A 21357-nucleotide genomic window follows, 5' to 3' on the forward strand; every position below is an offset into this window, starting at 1 on the left:
GCTCTGTCAACATCTGGGTTCAAGAAAAAAAGCTTGAATCTGCAGTTACTGAAATAAATTCACAAAGCTGCTAAGCAACAGAACACAAAGCTTAACACATTGATGCTCAATTTGTTAAACGTGTAGGTTCTGATGCAGACCACTGCGATTTAAGCTTCTTGCATTCAAATGGTTATGAGTGATTGTGTGATTTGTACTATTTCTAAATGTAGAGTAACAGCATTAGAAAAAAATAATGCCTACAGGTAGCTTTGAGCTATGATTAGAATGGTCCTAGAAAAAAATGTCAAAACAGTTGCACTGCATATTAGACAGTATAAAAGTCCCAGTTTTGTGGCTCTGGCAAATTTTGTGCTAGGAAAGCTAGCTGGAAATACAGTACAAAAGTTTGCCGGGTTAGAATATTTGAATAATTAACATATTTCCTGCACTCTTCAGCTTTGTGCTGGCAGCCAGCTCAATGGGCATGGAGGAAATATACAAAAGATCAAATTGAAAGGTATATTCTCACTTAAAATGTAAGTGGCTGCATATAGAGGAAAATATCAAAAGTATAAAATGGTCTTTACTATTTGTTAACCTTTGTCAGGGATGTTGGCTCTAGTCTGTTGAGCTGATGCCACCTTTGCTTGAAGCCACCTTTCCTCTGCGAAAGTCATAAATGTATAATTTCTTGCAAACAAGAACTCCAACGCTTACTTGATGTATCCGTGGCAGATGACTCTGATTTAACATGCCCACCTTTGGCTCCCTCCCCTTTCTCTTCCATATGCTGCCCCTCAGTGACATCATCCAAAGACATACTGTCAGGTTCCACATGCTCGCAATTGTTGCCCAGCTTTACCCCTCCACTGTCCCATGTTGTCAATTTGCTTATCCAATCTCCAGTCCTGGATGACCTCTGGTTTCTTCCTGTTAAAAATATTGGGGGGATCTAAGCCATCGTCTTTGGCCCCTGTCATAAACTGTAAACCCAGAGTCTGTCAAGGATCTGTCCTTGACTTTCTTGTCTTTTACATGCTACCCCTTGACATCATTCTCAGATCAGGTGACCCACTGGTACTATCAGTTTTGTCTCTCCGCAATTATCTCAGTGCCTTTGCCACCGATTACATCCAACACCCCTGCAAATGTCTCAGGTTGAACCAGACTGTTTGGTAACCTTGTTGTATTTTTTGAACTCAAGTGAAACTTCTGACCCTTATCCTTTGCATCACAAAAAAAGTTACATCCAATTCCATAACTTTGCCTGTCCCTGCCACTGCCTCAGCCCGTCTACTGCAGAACTCTCATCCTATACCTTTGTCACTTCCAGACTACTGCAACACTCTCCGAGTCAGCCTCCCATCCTCCACCCTGCATAAACTTTGGCTCATTTCAAGCTCTGCTGCCTATATTCTATCATGCACCAATCACTTATTGCTCACCTATCACAGCTGTTGTTACTGGCTTACATTAGCTCCTGTCCCCTAACAATGCCTCACATTTAAAATTGTCATCCTTGTGTTCAAATCCCTCCACAGCCTTATCCCTTCCCATCTCTGTAGCCTTCGCCAGTACTCCAAGAAATCTGCATTATGCTAGCTCCAGCATCTTTTTAACTCCCCACTCCCATCATTAGCAACTGGTTAGGCCCAATGCTCGAATTGTTATTCCTTTCCTTTCTACTCCTTTGGTCCTCCTTGAAACCTACCTCTCTGGCCAAGCTTTTAGTCACCCCCATCGATATTTCCTCCTTTGAATCAGTGTTAATACTGGTGTGATTAGGCACTCTTGCCTCTAAGTCAGGTTCCAGGTTCAAGTCCCACTATAGGTCATGAGCACAAATATCAAGGCTGAAACATCTGTGTCAGAAGAGGTTTTATCATTCTGATCAGATGTTAAATTGAGAACCTCTCTGCCCTCTTAGATGGATGTAAATGATCCCATGATATTACCTGGGTGTTATCCCCAATATGCTAATATTTATCTCTCAATCAACATCACTAAAACAGATTATCTGATCATTTTCACATTGCTGTTTGTGGGAGCTTGCTGTGTGCACATTGGTTGCTGCGTTTCCTACAAGTTTCAACAATGACCACACTTCAAAAGTATTTCATTGGCTATAAAGTGCTTTGTTTCATCTGGTGGTCATGAAAAACATTATATAAATTCAAGGTTTTCCTCGGTCTTAGGGGGGTTTTCCTAGCCACAGACTCCATCTTTAACAGAGGCACTTATAGTAGCTACAACGATAACTTGGTTGATGTATGGAAACAACTGCCAGTTTTTCTCTATGGGCAACATTTTCCCCCTGTTTAGGGGGGGAAATGTTGCCCATAGAGAAAAACTGGCAGTTGTTTCCATACATCAACCAAGTTATCGTTGTAGCTACTATAAGTAGCTATAAGTAGGGAGGGGGGGCGGTGAAGGAGCGCTCCAATCTCCCTGAGACAAAGTGCTGCCTCAGGGAGATCAGTTCCCAAAGTGAAAAAGTAATTCTGTCGAAAATTTCATTTACCATCCATGTCCCCTCATATGACAATGAAACACGAGATGGGACATGGACATAACTTTAAATAAAAGTGAATCTTAATTTTTGAATTCAGTCATGAAACCTCATCCCGCCAGTAGATGAGGTTTCATGCTTTTTCAGGTGGCTGCCAGCACTCCTGACCTGCCCGCTAACCTTAAGGTTGGACAGGCAGGTCCACTAATTGGTTTAATTGTTTTTTGAATGGCCTCAATAGGCCGTTGACAGGTCGGCAGGCGCACAGCTGACTCGGCTGCGCCTCCGCCGACCTGAAAATGTAAATGACGCGGGGTGATGTCAGGAGTTCTGCCCAACATCATTCCGCGCCATTTTACACATCGGCGAGCGGGCCCCGCCCCCACCGGGAAAATTCTTCCCTATGTCTTTATTGGGAAGTACCAGACTTCTGTTTGGTACTCCCTCTTGAAAAAACCTAAACTCAAATTTGTAAGCAACTTGATATATAAAACGCATCCTACCAACCAATACTATTGGACCATTGGGCTGTGTCTCCCTGAACTAGCTGTTGATTTAGTAACAAAACTCGTGAGTTGGCATTAAAATAAAATCCACTTTGAAAAGTCTAATTATTAACAACATAGAGGGAGGAATAAAGTCTGTTTATAGTTCATTATAGATCTCACCATGGTCACACTTACAGGATCCAAGAGAAGTGGAATCTACAGCTTTCAACTGGCAAATGGAAAACCTAACTCCACTGAACTTTGTAACCAGCAATAGTGTTAAAAATAGACATGAGGCAGGAACTGGTTCTACACGACACTGAGAAATACATTACAAAGATTGAACTTTGATTATTTTTAAAACAAAAATAGTAAACGTTGGGCCGCTGATCTTTAAAACCCACTTAGGAAATGGCAACTCGTCTGGGGCAGAATTTAGCCCTCGATGGGCGAGCGGGCCCCACTGGCACGGCGGCGGGTGGGCAGCCGACCCCTGCTGCCGAAACGGGGCCCGCCACCATTTTGAGTGGGCGGGTCTTAATCGCTATGCGCTTCCTGTGCAGGGGGAAGAGGGAATCTCCAACTGTCAAAGTGCGCTCTTTCGCGCATATGCGCGAAAGAGCGCACTGCTCCCTGAGGCAAAATGCTGTCTCAGGGGGTTTACTGACAGGTAAGAAAAGTCAAAAAATAGAGAAATATTAAAATTATTAACATGTCCCCCTCATGTGACAATGTCACACGAGATGGAACATGTTAATAAGAAACACGTTTATTAAACTTTTAAAAAACGGACATGAAACTTCATCCCACCAGTGGATGAAGTTTCATGAATAATCTGGAGCCCACTGGGGCTCCTGGCCTGCCCGCCAGCCTTAAGCTTGGAAGGGTAGGGTCTTTAACAAGGTTAATTAGCCTGTCAATGGCCTTAATTGGCCATTGACAGGTCGGCGGGCGGACAGCTGATTTTGCTGTCCGCCCGCCTTCCTAAAGATTTAAATGGACCGGGATGATGTTGGGGGTTCCTCCCGATGTCATTTTCCCCTCGGTGAGCGGGCCCCGCCCCCAAATTGCCAAGGGGAAAATCCTTCAGCTGTTCTCTCAAGAGATAATGGTAGACCTGCTCTGTATTCTACCAGTTTCTGTTTTTGCTTGAGATTTCCAGCATCATCCTTTGCTTCAATCTCTTTTCTTTTTGTTTTGGAATACAGTTTAATGGGTAATATTGAATATATACTCTTGCAGAACCACAAAACTAACAGCTTTGAGAAATATAGTACATGCATTGGGAATTTTTTCTCACATTTTCCACATGTAGTTTAGTAATTTCTGGATACGATTATGCTACAAAGCAGCTACTTCATTAGCAACACATCATATTGGGCTAAAATCTGCCCTAGACTAAAGGGAGATCTAAACTCAGATAATCTTGCTGTTAACACTAGAATTCCAGGGAATGAGAGTCAATTAAACAATATTTTATCTAAACCAGAAGGGAGGACCTCCTGCACTGCTGCTCAAGTAAGGTGAACTTTTGGTCTCTGCTTTTCTATTTTAATTCATTCGTCACTTATTATGAAAAAAGTAAAAGAAGCCCTAGACAAAAGTTACTGCATGCGAAAAATAGAAATTCTTCTTTATTTATCAGTGTAATTCCTTTACAAAATCAAGTGATTCCTTTCCTCAGGATTCATTGGAAAATTCTTGAACGTAAAACAAGTAGCTTTTCAAGGTTAATTTATCTGAGAGAAGATATTAGTTCTGGACTGTCTTTTTAAATTGAACATTAAACTTCCAACAGTTCTTGAAACATTAGTGAAGTGTTTGCGCTCCTTCAAACTATCCTCCCGACTGCCACCCCGACCACCCGATTTCCCCCCGACCACCTGACTACCCCCCATGAAACCCTGACCACCACGCCTGACCCAACCACCCCTCCGACCTGACTCCTCTACCCTCCCAACCACACACTGATCCCAGACTAGCCCTCGCAAAGACCCAACTAGCCGCCTTGACCTGACTACCCCCGAACCAACTATCCCGACCACCCAACTAACCCCCAACACCTGCCCAACCTGACTACTCACTTACCCACCTACCCCTACCCACTTCACCCATGTCGTCCACCCAACTACCCACCTCACCCACCCACCTATTTGCCCACCTCATCCATCTATTCCCTACCCACTTACCCATCTACTCCTTACCCTACCCACTTACCCACCTCACCCACTCACTCAATGACATTCGAACTGGACCATTAAACTTACCATATAGCAGCTAGAGTCATAAAAAGGGTGCGTGCCCCGTCTTCCCTCAACTATACTCTGTTCTAATGGCATTCCCCGGGGGGAATGTCACAGATTTCTGTGAAAGTCGGGTTTGGAAGCCTCCAGTAGAAATGTGCAGCAGCATCGAGTTGGTGGAATTTACAAACGCAGTGACAATCCGATGATCACTAACGCTGCTCGAAAGAACCGGGCCATGCTATCTTATTAGGATACTGCCCTGGTTTCTATTTAAAGGAGGACTCTAGCGCGTCGCTCATTTTCATTTCATGTATCCAAATTGAAATGTTTATTGTCCTAACTAATCCTGCAAGGAATCAGCTGGCAACACAATACAGCATTAAATTAATTACAGCAGACACCACATTCTGACTGACTGGGAACCAATGTAAAATTTACAATGATTTGGAATTCCTCTAAGCTTTAGAGCTGCTCAATGTTGTACGTCAAGCAGCTGTGAAGTTGGAAGAAATCAACAAAAATTACAGTTGAGACGGGGCTAAAACAAAGTCCAGAAGATTAAACTGAAATACTCCTCTCTCTGCTGTTATTAAGATTCTACATGAAATGAGTCTGGGCACTACTGACTCAATTTTTGATAGCCACAGCACATACAGGGTAGAACTTAATGCCCTTTGCAGAGGTGAGTTTGGAGATGAGGGGCATTTAATCGGGCAGGTGGGTGCCGGCTGAGGACCCTACCACCTTCCTCTCTCTGCCCTGATTCAATCCGTGGCGGGAAGGCTTATGGGCAGCCTTTCCACCCCAACACCAATTGAAAGCCCTTATGTGATCAACTAATGCCCACTTAAAAGCCTCATTTTGCTGCCGCTGGTAATCAACTAGCAGCAGACAGGGCAGTAGCCATGCAGGAAGCCCGAAAAACAAACCATCTGTTTGTGGGCTCCGGGGGAGTTCCCTCATTGTCAAGCAGTGTCTAATCGACCAAAATTGGGAAGGGGGTGGACCTGCTGAAAACCATTCCCTGCCATTTCATCTGGCCAACTGCCACCCTCCCCCCACCAAGCCACTGACCCTCTCCACCCTACCCTCACTCACCTGTGGCCTGGGTCCCTTGCTGATTCCAGGCATCTGGTGGGAGCATTGCCAGCAGCTACCACCGTTCTCACTACCTCTGCCTGTGATGGACAGCTGCCAGCCTCTGATTGGCCGGCAACTCTTCCGTGGCAACTTAAGTGCCTGATTGGCACTTCATACAGTGGGCCTTCCTAAAGGTGGTTATTTCCGGCTCTCCAGCTAGCAGGGGAGACCCCTGTTGCCTGGATTAAATGCCGCGCACAATAATTGTTTACCAATTGCCAGTAACTTGCTTAACTGCCTTGGCAAAGCTGTAAGGAAAGTTCGGGTGATTAACGCAAGTATCAAGACTGGTGCAGTAGATGGTGTTTTTCCAAGGAAGAAGTTAAGGAACATTATTGGCTAAAATAAAAGATCCTTTTGTCTGCACCTGATAATGTTGTACCTGTTGAAAGAGTCCTTTGTGATGATAATGGGGTAGAAATGGAAAAGTAGTTGGTTCTCAGATTTAACATTCATTTTGAAAAGCACAAAATTTAAAAAATATATATAAATGAAAAACACACATATTCCTGAACTCTAATAGTGAAATAACTTACAGCTGTGCAATTATTGAGCTTTAAATACATTAATAAGGTTTTGTTGTAACACTTGGCTTTGCCTGATATGAAAATGATACCCAGTGTGCTCAAGGCCATGATGAATGGATGCTTTTTCATTCGTTGTTGAACGAGTGTTTTAAATATGCAAATCTTTAGTTTCAACCTCATAAATGCTCAACCATTAACTCTTTCCCTCTCATTGACACAACTGTTGAAGCACAAAATATTTCTCTACAATTCACCTAAAGAGCAGCTTCAACTGGTTTCAGCCATCCTTCATCAGCTACTTAGTGCTTGAACAAATGCTTCATGGTGAAGCACCTAGTACTTCAATTCTCAAGTCATTTTACCTTGATCTGCTCAAATTCTTCAGCTTTAGATACAAGAGCAAAAATGTCTGCTTCAGTCTTGTGAGCACTGAACAGCTCGTTGAAAGTCTGGAAATGAAAGGCAAAAAGTTATACATAAATTAACCAAGTTGGGTGCTTCATTTACGTAACAACTTATAAAGATTTTGGAGTGATTTTAAAAACCTAGTCATCACAAGAAAGCGTGGAAATAGTTGAAAAGAAATTCCTTGATAGTAGTTGCAGGTTGGTACCAAATTATTGTTAAATGAAATGCTAGAACTTTGCAGAGATATTGGGCTAGATTTTTAGACCCTGCTGGGGGCAGGGACAAATATGAATGGGCATGGAATTTTATGTCACTGGCTTGTGTGCCAGTTCCCTGGCTCCACTTTCCGGGAGGCGGAATGTTGGGGAGTGTGGCAGCAGGCCACATTTCAACTTTTCTCTCACTCGTGATGGTGGTGGTGGGGGCAGTGGGGGGGATGAGCAAATTTCAGAAAGATAAGGTTTGGCGCAACATTAAATGTGAATTTCAAAAAAAAAGCTGACGTATGATTAGAAACAAAAAAAAACCACAAGAAATTGATAATTAAAATGAGTAATAAATAAAGGCAACTATTCAAGTGTGAAAGAGTGACAGTGTGTATGTTGAGCTCAACCCATGTGACAGGGTGCTCGCTCACCCTCACCCACTGTGAGAATGCCTGTTGGTGTGTGGGGGTGTGGGTGAATGAGAACCCTAGGATAGGGAGTGAGCCAGACACACAATCTCCTCTCCTTATTACGCACTCCCTCTCTCACACACATGCATGCACAGGCATGACCATCTCCAACAAGGGAGAATCTAACCATCTCCCCATGACATTCAACGACATTACCATCGCTGAATCTCCCACTATCAACATCCTGTGGGTTATCATTGACCAGAAGCTGAGCTGTGGCGACAAAAGCAGGTCAGAGGCTAGGAATCATGTGATGAGTAACTCACCTCTCGACTACCCAAAGCCCATCTATAAGGCACAAATCAGGAATGGATGGAATACTCCCCACTTGCCTGGATGAGTGCAGCTCCCACAACACTCAAGAAGCTTGACACCATCCAGGACAAAGCAGCCCGCTTGCTTGGCACCACATTCACGAACATTCACTCTCCATCACTGACGCACAGTAGCAGCAGTGTGTACCATCTACAAGATGCACTGCAGGAATTCACCAAGGCTCCTTCGACAGCACCTTCCAAACCCATGACCACTACCATCTAGAAGGGCAAGGGCAGCAGATAGATGGCAATACCACCTTCCTGGAAGTTCCCCTCCAAGTCACTCACCATCCTGACTTGGAAATATATCACTGTTCCTTCACTGTCACTGGGTCAAAATCCTAGAACTCCCTTCCTAACAGCACTGTGGGTGTACCTACACCACAGGGACTGCAGTGGTTCAAGAAGGCAGCTCACCACCACCTTCTCAAGAGCAATTAGGGATAGGCAATAAATGCTGCCCCAGCCAGTGAAGCCCACATCCCGTGAATTAATTAAAAAAAAAACATTAATCCCAAAACCATCAACTACAACCAGTCCCATAAATCTGCTTCCAATCATTAGTACAGTGATGGAAACTCCGTCAGATTCAAGGTTGTTATGGAAAAGGACAAGGATGGGCCAGAACTCAGAGTTCTAAATTGGGGGAAGGCCGATTTTAATAAGATCAGATATGATTTGGCCAGAGTGAACTGGGAGCAGCTACTTTTAGGTAAATCTGCGTCAGAGCAGTGGCCTATTTCGATCCCTTCCCCCCGCTAGGGCAATCTGTCACTTGCTCATCTTGCTTTCTACCCTTAATGTCACCATTAGCACATCCTTTAGCTAATATCACCACCGTCAACACCCCTTTGTCCTTTTGTTTATGAGATCTTTGGCAATCTCTTCTTTGCCTCCACCTATCACTGGCCCTCCATCCAGCTCCACCTGTCCCACCGCACCCCCTTAAACAGCTTATGTTTCATCACATTTCTATTTCTCTTTAGTTCTGATGAAGTCATACGGACTTGAAACGTTAACTCTGTCTTCCTCTCCACAGATGCTGTCAGACCTGCTGAGTTTTTCCAGCAATTTTTGTTTTTGTTACTGAGGTGGGACTCATTCAAGAAGGAAACAGGGAGAGTACAGGGTCAACTTATACCAGTAAAGACAAAGGGTGGGGCCAACAAATCCAGGGAACCCTGGATGTTGAGGGATATACAGGATTGGATAAAGAGAAAAAGGGAGGCTTATGGCAGATACTGAGGGGTCAAAACAGTGGAAAACCTAGAGGAGTATAGAATGTGCAGGGGGTAACTTAAAAAGGAAATTAGCAGAGCAAAAAGGGGCATGAAAAAAAACACTGGCAGGTAAAATAAAAGAAAATCCAAAGTTATTTTACAAGTACATTAGCAGTAAGAGGATAACTAGGGAAAGAGTAGGGCCCATTAAGGACCATAGTGGTAATTTGTGTGTGGAGCCGGAAAACTTAGGTAGGGTTCTAAATGAATACTTTGTGTCGGTGTTCACGGGCGAAGGGGATGACGTGGGTATGGAAATCAGGCAGAAGGGCTGTGATATAATTAAAGAAATTAGCATAGAAAGGGAGGAGGTTCTAAGTGGTCAGGCAGGCTTAAAAGCAAATAAATCTCCAGGCCCGGATGAAATGTATCCCAGGCTATTGAGTGAGGCAAGGGAGGAGATAGTAGAGGTACTGGCAATAATTTCCAATACCTCTTTGGCCACAGGAGAGGTGCCAGAGGACTGGAGGACAGCCAATGTGGTACCGTTATTCAAGAAGGGAGGAAAGGATAAACCAAGGAACCACAGGCCAGACAGTCTAACCTCAGTGGTGGGGAAACCACTGGAAGCAATTCTGAGGGACAGAATTAATCTACACTTGGAGAGGCAGGGATTAATCAAGGACAGTCAGCATGGTTTTGTTAAGGTGAAGTCATGTCTGACCAATTTGATTGAATTTTTCGAAGAGGTGACCAGGTGTGCAGATGAGAGCAATACATTTGATGCAGTCTCCCTTGGACTTTAGCAAGGCTTTTGATAAGGTCCCGCATGGGAGGCTGATAACGAAAGTAAGAGCCCATTAGATCCAAAGCAATTTGGCAAATTGGGTCCAGAATTGGCTGAGTGGCAGGAAGCAGAGGGTGATGGTCGAGGGGTGTTTTTGTGACTGGATGCCTGTGTCCAGTGGGGTTCCGCAGAGATCAGTGTTGGGTCCCTTGACGTTTGTAGTATATATAAACAATTTAGACTTGAATGTAGGAGGATTGATCAGTAAGTTTGTAGATAACACGAAAATTGGTGAGGTGGTAAACAGTGAAGAGGATAGCCTTAGATTACAGGAGGACATAGACAGGCTGGTCAGATGAGCTGATCAGTGGCAAATGAAATTTAATCCGGATAAGTGCGAGGTGATGCACTTGGGCAGGACAAACAAGGCACGGGAATACATGAATGGTAGGACGCTGCGAAGTACTGAGGATCAGAGGGATCTTGGTGTGCTTGTCCACCAGTCCCCTAAGGTAACAGGACAGGTAGATAAGGTGGTTAAGAAGGTATATGGGATACTTGCCTTCATTAGCCAAGGCATAGAATATAAGAGCAGGGAACTAATGCTGTATAAAACGCTGGTTAGGCCACAGCTAGAGTATTGCGTGCAGTTCTGGAATCCGCATTATAGGATGTGATTGCACTAGAGAGAGTACAGAGGAGATTTACCAGGATGTTGCCTGGCTGGAGAGTTTTAGTTATGAGGAGAGATTGGAAAAACTGGGGTTATTTTCCCTGGAGTAGAGGAGATTGAGAAGGGGCATGATTGAGGTGTATAAAATTATGAGGGGCATAGATAGGGTAGGCAGGAAGGAACTTTTCCACTTGGTGGAGGGATCAATAACCAGGGGGCATAGGTTTAAGGTAAGGGGCAGGAGATTTAGAGGGGATGTGGGAAGAATTTTTCCACCCAGAGGGTGGTGGGAATCTGGAACTCACTGCCTGAAGAGGGTGGTAGAGGCAGAAACCCTCATAACATTTAAGAAGTATTTGGATGTGCACTTGTGATGCATTGGAATACAAGGCTATGGGCCTAGTGCTGGAAAACAGGATTAGAATAGTTTGGTACCTGTTTGACCTGCGCAGTCTCGATTGGTCAAAGGGCCTTTTTCTGTGCTGTAGATCTCTATGACTCTATGTGTCGTTCACAGTCATATCAAGTGACAGTTACTCCTATCAGTTTGGGTTCTGCCAGGATCAATTGGTTTCAGATTTCATGACAGCTTTGGTCCAAACATGGACAAAAAAGTGAATTCAAGAGGTGAGCTGAGGGACTGCTCTTGACCTCAAGGCAGCGGTGGCATCAAGGAGTCCCAGGGAATCTGAAGTCACTGGATAATTTTCAGTCAGTTTCACAGTCTGACCAATTAATTATGCAAATATGCACAGTCATCACCATTAAACTGGGTGCAATCGATATTGTACTTATGCCAATCAAGTTTATTTTGTTCAATTCAAACCAATCAACTCAGGTGACGGGCACGTGTAAAATATGAAGATAGAAAACCTGCACAAGTTGTTTAACTCTTACTTTTAAGGAAAAGCAACCTGATACTCAGTTCTGTGTCTGACCTCAGAACCATGGAGCTGTATTGGACATTGACAGCAACAACTCTGATTTGCCACGATGCTCACTGTTAACTAATTAATTTACTGACAAATTTTCGTGTAAATTTATCACTGGAATGCAACTCTCTGCCAAGAAAATCCAGGCCATTTGTTTCAACAAACAGTTCAACAGTTATTGAACTAAGAGCTGTCTTTGTGACAGAGCACTTTTTTATCCTAATGGTTAAATAGTAAAGAGAGCCACATCTGTATTGATGGATTAAATCCTGTCTCTCCTAAAAAAAAATGGATAAATCTGATATAAAAGTGGCAATTATCATATTACATTGATGTTTGTTAATTGGGCTGTCATGATGCAAGTGCAAATATCCCAATTAATCGATGAATTAATCAAACTCTTAGCAATCATATAAGAACCCTACGGGTTTCTGAAAAAAAAGTGATAAAGAGAAATATTTCTTAGAATCTGCACTAATTAATGACAAAGGGGAATTGTACATTTCATCCTGGATTTCACTGATAACTAATTAAAAAGCATTCCCTTACAAAACATAGTAGAGGGAATTCTCCAGAACAATTCCAGATTCATGGTTTTCAAATTGTTAAGTCACATAGGCATGTACATCATGTAGAGCAGCCTGTTAAATCCATACCTCAATAGTATTGTATTGAATATAGTAGTGACTGGCAGTTCTACCAAGATCTGTTATTGAAAAATAACCAGTCCTTTCTTCAAAACGAACCATCATGGCTTTGTCTAGTTTTCGGCCAGCCTCAATGACTAGCTCTTCTCTGTATTTTTCCAATCCAGGGTCCATCTGAATGGGGGATAGAAGTGAACACAATTAGGATGAAAGGGTGGGGTCAGATAAAAATAAATGGTACTTAGCAGACAATAAATAAACTTTACCATTATACTTCTACCCTTGTAATTTAAACCAACAGGCGAGTTTTTCTTTCCTTCTTTCCTGTACCCACATTGAGGATTAATCACTCCTTCCATTACAATGAAATAGATTGGGATTTCATGTCAACTGAAGCATGGCAGCTGTTTTGATGAGACACTGAGCACTGAACCACTAAATGCTAATTCACAGTATTTCTAATACTCTACTGCCAAACAAACAGAATAAATGCATTGGGTTCAGTCACAATGACAGTACACATACTTGCTTTTGTGGGTCTATAATAACAAAACAAAGAATTTAAAGAACTTAAAGGAATGCTCTGATCTGTAAAGTACTTCCACAGACAAATATTTGTTTTTAGGTTGTAATTTGTATTAGATGAAGGAGGAGAAAACACAAGTACACTCTAATTTTATCTGCTTTCTACCTGGTGAGCTTTGTAATTGATCCCATAGGCTAATGGGTTTGCCCTCGTCCGCACATAAAGGTAGGTGTAGCTCAGCCATTTCACTGCTTCTTCGACATTAGTTACCGTTCCCAAGGCTATCTGGAAAGAAAAGTCACGAAAGGCAAAATGAATAACCATTGGGGACAAGGTTGCAGAAAAGTACAGGTAATAATTCTGATGACTTTTCAAGCATACATTTGATTGTAGTTTACTTATGTAACAACAAACATTTCATTTCAAAAACCTTAATTGCTTTCAGATGTTTTGAGTCCAGGAAGCTTGATCTGCACAATAGTTTACAGGCCAATGTCCAGGAAGCTTGATCTGCACAATAGTTTACAGGCCAATGTTAAGCTTCTATTAAAATCTGACCTTTCCTCCTACATGTCACCATATGCTCAGCCCCATAGGATACGTACTTCATGGTGGCTTCTAATCACTAGCCTTTTGAAGTTAGACTTTGCAGCTCTTTGGTCTTTCCAACAAGTTCCTCCCAATGGCCAGTTACTGTCCAATCATGTGCCATTGGCCAGTTTGCATTAAGTTATGCTGCAAAGATTGTGACCACTTATTGGAACTGACCAGATATCAATCAAGTCCATGTCTCTTGAATGTAGGGTAATAGTCATAAATACGTGTCCCACTTTTCAATCCATATCTTCTGGCGATTTCACTAATATTGACATTTGGCTTTTGATTCATATCCTTCTGGCATTGAGGCCCTGAATGTTATGAATCATAATACTATATGCATCTTCTTGTACTTGAGCCTTGATTTGTCAGGCTCACCCTGCCAATAGTTCTTTTAGCTTTGGCTACACATATATAGTCTTTTGCTATCTCAATAAATCTTGCTACCAAGGAAATTTCCCGACTCGACAGAAACGCCTCAGTATAAAGTGCCCCAATACACACAACTCCGGTGGGGGGAGGGGGAGGAGGCTGGATGGAGTAGGGCCGCCCGGCCTGGAAGCAGAGCGTCAGCAGCCACAGGGACGGGTGAGTGCCAAGGCAGGCTGGTTAGAAGACCCGCCTCAGTTCTCTGGGATTTCATCCCAGTTGTGTTAAAAGATTTTAGGCCGTCTATCCCTTACCCCTCACATCTCACCCACTCCCCATGGTGCCTTATATCTTCCATTCAAACTCATGCTCCCTCAACCAAACCACCATGGTCCCTTATACTCTCCAAGCCAATTGAATGCCAATTCATACTCCCCAATGGCCCCTTAAATTCTGCATGTCAACGATGCCCCTCCAATGCCCATTTACCTAATATGCACTGAGCTATATAATAACAATGGCAAGAGTGGAACTGGTGAGAGAAAAAAAAACCCCATTCACAAATCTCTTTTTGAAACAAAAACTGCTGTTCCTACTGTTACATTTTAATACTGGCACTGCCGATAACTTTTCAAAGATTAATTAATACACAGGTAGGTGCGGAGGTGATTGAACATTGCAGCTTTTGTTTTATTTTTCTTCAGCAGCCGAACTAACAAGATGGATTCTATGATTCCATAATGCACTAGCTTGCAAAGTACAGCAAAATAAACAAGACATACAGTACATAACATATTCCTACCCCCTTACTGGAAATGTCAGTTCAACAAAACATTTGCTGAATTAGGGAAAGAGGGAAGATTGCATCTATTCCTGGCTGAAACCTGGGGATTATCCTGCCCCCCCGCCCCCCCCCAAAAAAAACTATGGGCGCGCCTTAACTATAACTCAGGCGCACAGGAGGTCTTCTCCCCCCCGGTGTGGGTTACGGCAGATGTGTGGTACTTTTACAGAGTAATGTTCATTGGATATTGATGACAACTTAAGACTTGTTGTAGAATCTGAAGTTGTGTCTAATGCAGGTGAAGGTGAGGCGACTTCAACTTCAGTCAAGCGAGACTGAGGAGGTGAGACTAGAGATGGCATTGCTTGACTTGGAGACAGCTCAGTCGAAGCGGTGAAATCAGGCTCTTCAATAAGAGTTGTATCCTTAGATGGTGCTTGACTTGGCAACAGTTGGTCAACATGTCTCCACCAGGTGAGATCATTCGCAGTTTGGACTGTGTACGAAACAGGTCCTGCCTGAGCAATCACAGTAGCAGGAACCCATTCAGCTCTGGTGGCATAATTATGAGCTAGAACTTCTTGTCCAGAATAGAAAATTTTTGGCTTTGATCTTTGAGCTCTTCTCTTCACTTGGTCGTGCTGTTGATCTTGCACAACTTGTCATATTTTTGTTGGTCTCAGCAGATCAAAGTAAGTGCACAGTTGCCGTCCCATCAGTAGGAATGGTGGAGATGCTTTAGTCGTAACATGTAGCATGTTTTGGTATGTAGGCAGAAATGTCCAGGCGCTTTTGAATGGAGGAAATGTCCTTGTGCTGATCTTAAAGTGTGTTTCATGGTTTAAACAAATCTCTCTGCTAATCCATTGGCGGGTGGATGGTTGGTATGGTGCTGAGGTGATATGATGAATTCCGTTACTTCTCAAACTCCGGCAACACAAACTGAGGTCCATTGTTGGTCACAAGTTGTCTGGTAACCCGTAATGACTGAACATTTCTCTTAGCCTTTGAATTGTGCTCTCAGCTGTAGTAGAGGACATCATTGAAACTTCTGGCCATTTGGAATGAGCACCCACAACCACCATGAACATTGTTCCTTCAAATGGACCAGAGAAATTGATGTGGATGCGCTGCCAAGGGTTTTCTGGCCAATCCCATGGATGGAGGGGTGCCAACTGAGGTATGCTTCTCACAATCTGACATGAAGAACAAGATCTTGCCTTGTTTTCAATGTCATAGTCCAGGCCAGGCCACCAAAAGTAGCTTCTTGCAATCTCTCATGCGAGCTATTCTACAGTTTCCAGAATGCAGTTGGTCCAACACTGGTTTCCTCAATGTTGGTGGAATAATAACTCACATGGCCCAAGGCAAACATCCTGAAGTGATTGATAACCCCATCCTCCTGGAAACGTAAGGATGAAGGTCAGGGGAGACTTGGAAGTTCAGGAAGAGTTGCCGTGCATTACAAGGTCCATGACTTTAGACAGCGTTGGGTCCACTTGAGTGGCCTTTTTGGTTTGGACTGAAGTGATGGGTGTGTTCTGCACATGTGCAAAGTAGAAAATGTCTTTCTGAGCAGTGCCCACATGGCTGACTGGTAGGAGCAGCCTCGAAAGATCATTTGCATTGTCATGCAAAGTGGATTTTCGATATTTGATGTCATATGATGTCAGCACTGAACATCAATGCCCAACGTGACATCCTGCTTGCTGCTAAAGAAGGGATGCTTGTGTGTGGATCAAATATTGAGGCGAGTGGCTGATGATCAGTCAGCAGCATGAATTTCCGTCCAAACAGGTACTGGTGAAATTTATGGATTCCGTAAATGATTCCCAGCGCTTTGCATTCGATTTGAGCACATTGGCTCTCTGCTTTGCTTAAAGTCTGTGAAGTGAATGCTATGGACCTCTCCACACCTGAGGGCATTATGTGTGAAACAATGGCCTCAATTCCAAAAGGCGATGCATTACATGCAAGGTGTAGAGGTAAGGAGGGGTCAAAGTGCGTCAGTACCTTGGAATCTGTCAGCACTACTTTAGCTTTCTTGAACACAGCATCAGAGGCTTCTGCCCTTTTCCAGGCTTTGTTCTGACACAGAAGCTCATGGAGGGGTTTCAGCAGGGTCGCCAGCTGTGAAATAAATCTCCCATAATAATTCAATAGCCCTAAAAATGAGCAAAGCTGGCTGGTATTCTGAGGAGCTGGAGCATCCACAATAGCCTTGACTTGGAGGGTGCTTTGTGAAGCTCAGCAGCATCAATGATGTGCCCCAAATATTCCACAGAGGGCTGAAAACAACTCACATCTGTGAACCTGTCAGCCATACTCCTCTAGCCTTTGTCGGGTGGCATCAAGTTCTTGACATGATCCTCATCAGTCTTGGCCATTACCAAGGTGTCGTCAAGGTAACACTGAACTCTAGGCAACCCACTCTGGGTCTGGTCCATGGCCCTCTGAAACAAGGCTGGAGCTGATGTTATTCAAAAAGGCAAACGGCAATATCTGTACAGTCCCTTGTGTGTTGTGATGGTATGATATTCTTGTGACTTCTCATCAACGTGCATTTGTAAGCAGGCCTGGAATAGATCTATTTTGCTGAATTTCTGTCCGCCAGCCAGCAAAAAGGTCATCAATATGGGGAAGTGGATATTGTTCAGCACAAATGGGGTTAACAGTAACCTTGAAATCTCCACAGATGCATATAGAGCCGTTTTTCTTAAGCATTGGAGTGATGGATGTTGCCCATTCACTATGGAAGACAGATACCAAGACTTCTATCTTGACCAGACGCTCCAGGTCAGCTTCGACTCTTGGTCGTATGACATAAGGCACGGTTTTGATCTTCAGAAATTTGAATTGACAGTCAGCTTTGATATTCAATTTTACAGTAATTCCCTTCATGCTTCCCAAATCTAATTGAAAACAACAGCATGTGTTTTTTATAATAGCTATCAGACCGGTTTCTTCTTTTGCAATGCTGTGTACTTCTGCCCCGTTTAACCGGACCTTCTCAAGCCATGACTATCCAATTAAAGTTGCCTTTCACCACAAACAGTGGTAGCTTAGCAGTCTGTCCATTTAGTTCCACTTTAACTTCTGTTTCGCTCATCATAGGTACAGATTCCCCTGTATATGTTTTCAGGGCAATTTTTGCAGGCATTAAGGGAAGATGTTTAAGCTTCTCCTTATACATAGCATCTGGGACCAGAGAAACTGCTGCACCTGTATCCAGTTCCATACGTATTGGTTGGCCCTCCAGCAGCGGTGTTACCCAGTTAGCCCTATGGACCACCTGCCAATGACAAGATGTGGAGGGGCACTTCTTCTTTGGACTCAGTGTCACTCTGGTCCTCCCAGTCCTGCTGTATGACATGCAGATTTTTCCTCTTGTTACACCAAACTGCAGATTTCTTTTCCTCTGGTTTGCTTTTCTGATTCATTGTTTTTTTTTGTTTTTACAGGTACACTCAACGTGTCCCTTCTTGCCACACTGATAGCATTCAAGGCCTCTGCACCAACATTCAGATGGATGGTGACAACGGTAACATTCTTGGCTGCTTGCTATCTTGTGTGTACGCTCAACTGTCACGTTATGCACTTGAGTTGATGCACTCAGCAGCTGTGCTTCGTTTGCAGCCAGCTCCATGGAGACTGCAATCTCTAAAGCTTTCTGCAAAGTGAGGTTAACCTCAGTCAGGAGGCATTTCTGGATTGCTTCACTACAAAGACCACAGACCAACCTGTCACAGAAGGTATCGCTCAGTACTTCATTGAATTTACAATGCTCAGTGAGCTTTTTAAGCACTACAACATACTGCACAATTGTTTCCCCCTCTCGGTTTCTTTTGTGAAACCTAAATCTCTCTACTATGACAAGTGGCTTAGGGGAAAAATGTGTCTCCAGAATTTTTACAATGTCCTTATACGATTAGCTCTCATCACAGTTAAGAAAGTTGCCACCTTTCTATCATTTTCAATTCCATTTGCAAGGACCAAAAACTCCAAAAACATTCAGTGTAAGAACTCCACTGTTCAACAGTCTCATCGAAATGTCCCATGGATCCAGTAAGTGCAGTCATTTTCTGTCTTAAATGTATTTCCACTTTAAGAGCTTTTTTTACTTCAGGCCTTCTCTGCAGCTGTCAGCTTTCTATCTTTGAGTTTCCCATGCTTTTCTGGTTTTGGCAGGCTCCCAGCAAGCATGGCGTTCTTTTTCTAAGCTTTTGAAGAATCACTGTAGCAACCTCTCCGACCTCAAGGTGTTTTTTTTGTTTTGTTTTGCAATGTTTTTATTCTGCAGGTGTTGCTTTTTTTTTGTCTGCAACTAGCCAGTCCTCTTCCAGTAATTTTCCCATGCTTTTCAAGCTGGGGAGGATCCTAGCACTTGTGGGCCTTTTTTTTTAAACTCACAAAACTTTTAGAACTGCAGTAACTTTTCTTTGGACTTTGAGTTTCTTTTAACTCTGCAGGCCTTGTTGTTTTTGAACTTTGCACTTCGTGAGTATCACTGGGCATGCTTTTGTTTACTAGTAATTTCCTTTTACTAGCTCTTTCACTTTAGTTTCACTTTTCGAGTGGCATCACCGCAAGGGTCCATTGTTCTTGTCGCCAATTTGTTACATTTTAATGCTGGTGCTGCCGATAACTTTTCAAAGATTAATCAATATACACATAGGGGCGGAGGTGATTGAACATTGCAGTTTCCGTTTTATTTTACTTCAGCGACCAAACTAACAAGATGGATTCTGTGGTCTCATAATGCGCTGACTTGCAGAGTACGGCAAGCTAAACAAGGCATACAATACATCACACCTACAACCTAAAGTGTCAGACAGGCCATTAAGGTATCAATAACAGAGGTATCAAACACTTCACAACTCAATCTTGTTGCTGAAACATTGACAAAAGAGATCACATAAAGAACTTACTATAACCACTTAAAGATGCCAGTCAAGCAAAGTCAACAATTCACTTTAATTATCCAAATGGAACTCCATGCTGAGCTAATTATTTTACTGGCCAAGGCTCACAGCCAACCATTCATATTGTTCTGGCTCATTGGTTATTTACATAGTTGGGCATGATTGGGGGGGGGGGCATGAGTTAGCATGGACAGTATGAGGGGCCATGGGGAGTGGCTGGGGAACATGAGTTGGCATGGAGGAGGCATGGGGCTATGGAAAGATCATGGGGGTACGGGTAAGATCTTTTGAACTTACCTTTCAAAAAGTTCCCAAATCAAGACAATGGGTCATGGCTCCCCTGAGGGTCCACCAACCACAAGTCATGGAGAAGCAGGTCCAAATCCACAAAAATGGTGGGTTGCTAGGAGATGCCTCTCCCACAATGGAGATGGCCAGGTTGGGGGTGCAGGATGCGGGTTCGCTTCCCACACCAGTGAAAATTTGGGCTGTCGGAAAATTTGGGTGGGAATCCCAGAATTGGGTCCCGCCCACCATTTTTAAGTGGCTCTGAAGTCATTCTGACTCTGCAAAAATCTAGGCCTGAGCCTTTAGTCAACCAACAAATGCTGTGTTCAGGTTTCAAGGATCATAGCGCCTAAATAAAGCATCTTAATAGGATAAAAGAAATATTTCAGTAGAAATAGAATGCATTTTTATGCATTCTTAATTTCAGTTCAACTTCTGCATCATTCTGTCCTTGTGAAAAATTCAGATGGAACATAGCAGAAGAGCTAATTACAGGAGAAAAGCAGAAACTGCTATTGTGCATGGATCTGTATGCTGAACAGCTTTGGAAGAGTCAATTTTTGGGCCTGGACGTGGTGCTGTGCAGACATATTTCCAACTTCAGGCCCAATAACATTTTAGTCATGAGCTGTTGGCACTCCCCATGCCTCAAAAGGCAGTTCTTACATTTGAAGAGCATTCATTAGCAGCAGTCTAAAGTCGATCAAGACCACTCTGCAGTCCTCCTCGCTCCAAAGGAATGTCCCTTAAATATTATAAGAACATAAGAAGTAGGATCATGAGTAGGCTGTTCAGCCCCTTGAGCCTGCTCCACCATTCAATACAATCATGGCGGATCTGATCATGGCCTCAACTGCACTTTCCTGCCTACGCAGCATAACCTTTGATTATTTTGTAGATCAAAAATCTGCCTAACTCAGCCTTGAATATATTCAATGGCCAAGCTCTCCCGCTGTCTGAGGTAGAGGATTCCAAATATTTCTAAGGTAGAGGATTCCAAATATTAACAACCCTCAGAGACAAAATTCCTACTCATCTCTGTCTTAAATGGGAGACTCATTATTCTGAAACTGTGCCCCCTTGGTTCAAGATTCCCCCAAGAGGGGAAACATTCTCCCAGCATTTACCCTGCCAAGCTCCCTCAGAGTCTTATATGTTTCCATAAGATCACCTCTTGTTCTTTTAAACTCCAATGAGTGTAGACCCAACCTCCCCAACCTTTCCTCATAAGGCAATCCCTTCATCCTAGGAATCAACCTAGTGAACCTTCTTTGATTGCCTCCAATAAAAGTATGTCCCTCATTAAATAATGAACCAAA

The 21357-nt window shown here is 43.3% G+C and overlaps 1 protein-coding gene across 1 annotated transcript in view; it reads right to left on the reverse strand.

Moving 5' to 3' along the window:
• ascc3 (activating signal cointegrator 1 complex subunit 3) overlaps positions 1 to 21357 on the reverse strand; it is a 634438-nt gene that overhangs the window by 261237 nt on the left and 351844 nt on the right. The window contains exons 17-19 of the mRNA XM_078542487.1: positions 13244 to 13363; positions 12562 to 12726; positions 7255 to 7341 (exon numbers count right to left, since the gene is read on the reverse strand). Coding sequence (XP_078398613.1) covers positions 7255 to 7341; positions 12562 to 12726; positions 13244 to 13363 — 372 coding nt within the window. The remainder of the gene's footprint in view (positions 1 to 7254; positions 7342 to 12561; positions 12727 to 13243; positions 13364 to 21357) is intronic.

Source organism: Cetorhinus maximus, chromosome 5 (assembly GCF_964194155.1).
Source record: "Cetorhinus maximus chromosome 5, sCetMax3.hap1.1, whole genome shotgun sequence".
In the NCBI taxonomy this organism is placed as follows: domain Eukaryota; kingdom Metazoa; phylum Chordata; class Chondrichthyes; order Lamniformes; family Cetorhinidae; genus Cetorhinus; species Cetorhinus maximus.